Raw genomic sequence first — 6662 nt, forward strand, 5'->3', positions numbered from 1 at the left:
TTACTTAAGATATTTTTTTTTAATCTATCTTCAGCGTTTCCAGTTTTCTGTTACATGTGAACAGGCTTAATACCTTCCACTAAGGAGGTTATGTTTTCTCCCCTGTTTGTTGGTTGCTTTGTTTGTTAGTTTGCAAGATGACGCAAAGTGTTTGTTTGAATGTAAGGGACCTTTGGGCCTTGGCAGAGGCATGTACTCTACTGACTGCCAGTCTAGTTTAGTTTGTCAGAGCTATTATCATGCTGTCAGTCACTACTATGTGAAGAAAAGTTTGTAACTTCATAAAAAATGTTAAACGTATTATAAATATATATATTTTTTTTTAATTCCAATACAGAAACTCTGAATTTTAAATTCTGTAACAATGGAATCTGTTGAATTTGCAACTTTGTATTTCATACCGTGCACAGCCATAATGGTATATCCAGTATGGAAAGAAAGAAGAAGAAGAGGAAGAAATAAAACACAAATGAATAAATGGTGCATTTGGAAGGTCAACCATATCAGAATCCTTATACTGGTCTTTTCTTATTGCCCAACATGCAGCAAATGGACACCGGTTGTACTTTAAACACCAGTGGGAACCACAATGGGGGTAGAAACCACTTTCCCACAATTTCAGTAACGTGAGGTAACTGGCAGTTGGTGCTGTCCTTCAACCACCCAGCCTCAAAAAGACGTATTTGGACTTAAGGATCAATGACTATATCGAAATAATGATTCTCAGTGACATTAGTGTTCTGTTTCAACTGATCACCTGTGATGCTAAACTTTTTCACTGAATGTGAAAAATATATATATATATTTTTTTTGTAAGTTCACAGTTCTTTGAGAAATCATAATTTGTTCATTTATACTAATAAAACCGCCAAAAGAAACTCCAAGATAATATTTTTGAAAAGATATAAATCTGTGTTTCTGCTGCAAGATTCAGTTTATAGACGGCAAACGATTTCCTCCCTGGGATTTTTGATCAGAACTGTATGTGTCCACTAAACATTTTCCCTTACGACCAATGTAATGATCTTGACGGTTTTGTGTTATATTACTATTCATCAAATATCACACACCCTGGAAGCTAGCAGAATGTCAGTATCATAATTGATTTTATCTTGACCTATGGGTTTGTGTGTGTGTGTGTGTGTGTGTGTGTGTACGGTGTGTGGGTGTGTGTCTGAGCCTTGTTGTAGATCACATCTGACTGTATTAAGTGTCTCTCTCTAATGACACGTCACCTTGGTTACCTAGGAAACAACATGCACAAGGTTTATATCTATGGGTTTTAAATGCCACTATTAGTTGGAAAATCTGTACTAAAGACCATGTGTGTGTGTGTGTGTGTGTGTGTGTGTGTGTGTGTGTGTGTGTGTGTGTGTGAGTGTGTGTGAGTGTTGGAATCTCAGCCATCAATTCAATCAGTTTGTTTTACATGATCTAAAAATGTTTCAAATGCATCATTGAAAAATCCTCCTCCTGACCTCAATCTGAATAATAGGTGGAGAAATGTATAATTATTTGATTATAACTAAGCTATTCAGTCAGTCAACAAATAACAAACAATATTCTAAGACAATAACAATAAACAAAATAAAAGTCTCTCAACTACAGTTTTGCCACCCTACTCCATTACTGATATAAGATTTTATTATAATATTCATTATGTTTTGCACAGACAGGTTTCACACCTGCGGAGGAGCAATACATGTGAAGTTATTCCGTCATCTAGTGGTCAAATACCTGTAGTACAGTACATAACCTCTGTTATTCAACTGGATTTGTGTATCTCTTTATTTACTATATTAACCACAAAACTCTAAATCCATGTGCTGCTGCACCTACTTTAAAGGGATAGTTCACACAAAAATGGAAATGCACTCATCATCTACTCACCACTATGCCAAAGGAGGGGTGGGTGTTTCCAAAATCACTTTTGGAGTCTCAAATGTAAACAGTGTTGCAGCCAAATACAATATAATTGAAGTAAATGGTGAACGAAAATTCATAAAATGCAGTACAGTGTCATCTACAGGCAATTTAGCTACAGGGGAGAATACCAGAGGACATTAAGGCTTACAACTTGGTATAAATTACCTTGTTTGTAGTCAAATTTGAATGTCGGGGCTTATGGACACTTTGATGACACCACACGAGTAGTATGGAGGCTTTTTATGTTGTTTTATTTCACCCACCCCTCCATCTGCATAGTGGTGACTAGATAATGAGTGAATTTTTATTTTGGGGTGAGCTTTCCCTAATCATCAATCAACCATCAATGACGGAAATACTATACACTTAATATGCCATAAGAAAATTGTATGTATGACAAATAATTCATACATAATGTTTAAAAAATGAATTTTGTATATATTTATATATATACTTTATTTTGAAGGTGCAGATCTTGTGCTTCCTTCTGCCCAAACAAAAAAGGGTGTCGTGGTGAGCGGGCGAACAGACTTCGCTGAGGACGGAAGACACTGAGAGAATGAACGCGTCGGAGAGGAGGCTGGCGGAGCTCGTGCATGAGCGTCCGAATCTGTACGACCAGTCCCGGGTGGACTACAAGGACGCCGTGAAGTGCCAGCAGTCGTGGGGGGAGGTCGCGGGCGCCATGGGGAGGCCTGAGTTCGAGGTGAGGATCAAGTGGAAGAATCTGCGCGACAAGTTCTGCAAAGCGAAGAAGCGGCTGGCCAGGAGAAGCGGCCCCCTGGTGGACGAAGCGGAGAACGGCGCGGTGGAGCGGCCCGCCCCGGCGCTGCTGCACCAGCTGGTCTGGCTGAGCGACTTCGTGAAGCCTCGAGAGGAAGCGGCCAGCGAGAAGAGAGTGAGGCGACCTGCCGTCTGCGATCATTCCGCCCGACACGTGTTTACTACACAGTCAACTGAGCACATTCAGAACTTTCAGTGTGGTTGTACCGCTGGAAACACAACTACTGTTAACTACACATCAGCTGCAGCCCGTTGTATTCTGCGTGTAATCTACATACACTACTTCTCTTACATCTGCGGTAGTGTCTAACTGTCTCTCTCAAAGCGAGACATCCGGCTTCAGATTTCAAAATAAAAAACAGTCCCCCTTTATCATTGTTTCTTAAAAAAACAACGACAAAATCAATCAACTTTTCTTCTTCTATGTATTGAACATTTGATTGGCTGTTTAACATTGCAGGAAACCCCTTGCATTCTGACAAAATTATCACAGTTGTCTCATAGTAAAATCAGAATCAAACACGTGTTTTAACCTCTGCAACGGCTGATCTTGCGATAGAATATTTTAAAACTACTGTAAACATGCATGGACGTATAAATCCTGTCAAATCAAATCTGTTAGTTTCCCATGTGCAGCGTAGGTTGTATAAGGGACTGATTTGCTTGTTGTCAGTGTTGTTGTCTGCATTGATGCTGTATGATGTTTTCATACAGGTAAGTGGGAGGGGCGATGACCTGGAGAGAGCGTGTGATAAAGTGAAGGAGCAGCACACACCCCTGTCTGCCATCAGTACCAGCTTCTCTCTGGCGGAGGCCTGTCCAACAAACGGCCAGGAGCTGGTCTGTCTTAACCGTAAGATGCAAGCCAACACAGAAACTGAGATCAGTTCTGCAGATGCCCTCACCAACATCAGAGATGAAGACGAACTGTTCCTGCTCAGCCTCCTGCCCTCACTGAAGAGGCTTACCATTAAAAAGAGAATGGAGGTGCGGATGAAATTCCAGCAGGTGCTTTACACGGCAGAGTTTGAGGACTGAAGAGACCAAAAGACAAAGAAGACTTGATAGGTGGGAGGGTTTGTTTAGCCATATTTATGTAATGATCCTTTCAGTTGAAAAGAGTTAAAATGAACTAGTTCAAAGTTCAGTTCATGCAGATGAAAATGAACTTGTTCACGTTCATAGTTACATTTTTGAGCTAAGTTAAAGATTCCAAAAACGAACTAGTTAACGTCCATTGAATAAAAAATAAATACATAACTAGGGCTAAGTTGTAGGACTAACGGGGCCAAGCACAGGCATTTTTAAGCCTGCTGCGGCCGGTGGAGAGAGCGATCAATGACTTCACTTCCTGCGTCTGTCACACAAAGTAAAAATGTGGGAAATGGCCAAATTGACCACTAAATCCAAAATGGTCGACTTCCTGTTGCCTTTTTTTATAGTGCACCGAGAGACTTTTTTGTGCATCTGGTTATGATACACAACTGTCCTAATTTTCGTTAGTATCGGTCAAAGCTAATTGAGGGGCCTTCCGTAGGTGGCGCTGTTGAGCCATTTTGCCACGCCCATTTCAAATTACTCCAGAATACAATTACTTTTTGGGGTTTGGAATTTCCAGCAAAATCAGAGCATGTTTAGGCCCTGAAAAATCCAAAAAGGGAAATAGAAATCCTTCGAAATACAATAGGGCCTCCCACCATAGGTGCTCGGACCCTCATAACCTCAACAAAATGTTTTGCCTTTTATTTCAAAGATCAAATTTATATCCCATGTTTCTTTTCTTTTATAGTCATTTTTATTTAGCCAGATATTGAAAGCATAACAACAAGCCCCTGGTTGTTCATACTATAAACTAAAGTAAACAGTAATTAGTTAATAAGGTGCATATGTACAGTAACATGTAAGCTCATGCAATAAAAAACAACAGACCGATAATAACCACCTCTGGTTTGAACCTCATAATGTTCATTCATCCCAAGTTTGAGGCTGTATGTTGCTATATTATTATTGTACATTTTAAAATATGTAAAATAGGAACATATTTTGTTTTTACGTTTAAGATACAAAGTGGGGTAGTTAACAGATATGTTTTTATTATATGTAAATAAAGTTCACCGGCGGAATTTATGGTAGCGCACTTAACTTTCTGATGGGACACATTTATATTGAATATATTTTACAAATAAATATTTTTCTTGCTTCTGAAAAAATGTGTCTGGTTATTTCTGATGTGTTTGGTGTTGTAATATACACCGTTTTTTATACCGATTAACCTGAAGGATGGGCTCTTAAAGGGTTGTATTATTATTTATTTATTAATTTCCTGTGTGAACAATATCTATTTTATCTTTCATCCCGCTTCTCATTCTTTGCCCCCAGCCTCATCTCATTGAGTAAGAGCTGTATTGATACTATTTCATTTTCTTAGCTGCCAAGTCATTCACACACACACTCACACAGTCTCTTTTCTTTCTCAACAAAGTAACTCCTCCCTCTCTGATCAAATCCCACTCAGTCATTGGTTGGTATAAGAACAAACCAGAAGGTCCTCTCCTGGGTTCAGCTGTTCATTCATATCTTCATGTATTTCATTCACTTATACAGACATGTGTGAGCATTTGTGTGAGTGCTCTCCTTCTGCAGTGTGTCTTCTCTCTCTTTCAACTCCATCACCAGCCCTCCTCTCCCCTCCTCACTGTATGTGTACCCCATCCGCCTTCTTTCTCCCTCCCTCCCTCCTCCTCTCTTTGCTGTGTTACTCCCAACCCCCTCCCCCTCCCCCTCTCTTAGTCTCCCTGCTCTCTTGTCATTGGGTGCTGTGTGGGGTGATGGTTGTGGTTTCTGGTGGTGATGTCTCCAGAGCGTGTACCGGCTTGCTGCTTCAAAACTGCAGGAGTGCGTGTTGATGTAGCGGCACCTCTAGATTATGATGGATGGAGAGATAGATAGATAAACATGTGAAAGAGAAGATGATTTTTTTTTTTTTGTCTGTCATCTGACATCTAGGAGCTGATGCCTGTAGCTGCTATACGACTGGACAGGATATTATCAAGCTCATCTCAACCAGATTTCACAAGTCATTATCTGACATACAGAACCAGTTCATAGACATATCCTGTTTTGGACTAAGCTGCAGAACCAAGACTCATCACTCTACTTCTTGCTGTTGAGGTGAGGTGCAGTAAGTGCATGATAACATACCTGTTTAGATAGTGACAGCACAGTAGGGATGATGAGGTGAAATGTGTATCATTTGGTTTGATTGCAGCCTTCACATGTACAGCAATGGGCTGCACATGTTGTTCTAATAATGATAGATGACTGTATGATAATCTGTGAGGCATAGCAGTACTCAAGCTCCAGCACTGCTGCAGAATGAAAGGGTTGCTACTACGAGGAAACAGCATCACGCCCTTATTGGTGGAGAGAGGTTCCACCAAGGAATACTGATTGGTAAGTCCAGCTGTCGGTCCTGTCAGGGAGCATGTTCCTGCAGCGATGAAGGTGGTCATATGATACAAACATAACCACCCTGGAAGTGGCGTTGAGCAGTGTGTTGGTTTAGGTGTGGTTCAGAGAGGATGGGAGAGCGAAAAAGGGTGGAGTAGAGATGGAGAAATGATGCAAGAGATACTGAAAAAGAGCTCTTAGAAGCTGCAAAATACCGATCCATTTTATTAGAATTAGAATTATCACAAACTAAAATCGATTACTTTTTAGTATTATAATGTCATTATGGTTGAATTTCTGAATGTGTTTCTGTATTGCCTACGGACAAATTGGCAGAAATGCAGCATCAAAGTAACACAGGCAGTTAAACCTGCAGAAGGACAACAACATGATGAAGAGGATTACATATATTCGCTTCCATCCAGAGTAGAAAAAAAACAACTAAAGCCAAATATTAGGTCAAATGTCAGAGGATATAAATAAAAACACACTTAGAAAAAGTG

General features: G+C 40.1%; 1 protein-coding gene across 1 annotated transcript; it reads left to right on the forward strand.

Moving 5' to 3' along the window:
- The first annotated feature begins 2462 nt into the window (after positions 1–2462).
- Positions 2463–4886, forward strand: LOC128437814 (uncharacterized). The gene is made up of 2 exons (XM_053420091.1): positions 2463–2824; positions 3424–4886. The coding sequence occupies exons 1-2, from the start codon at positions 2486–2488 to the stop codon at positions 3745–3747; spliced, it is 663 nt and encodes a 220-aa protein (XP_053276066.1). The 5' UTR covers positions 2463–2485; the 3' UTR covers positions 3748–4886.
- The last annotated feature ends 1776 nt before the right edge of the window (positions 4887–6662 follow it).

The sequence above is a fragment of the Pleuronectes platessa genome, chromosome 1, assembly GCF_947347685.1.
Source record: "Pleuronectes platessa chromosome 1, fPlePla1.1, whole genome shotgun sequence".
Lineage (NCBI taxonomy): Eukaryota > Metazoa > Chordata > Actinopteri > Pleuronectiformes > Pleuronectidae > Pleuronectes > Pleuronectes platessa.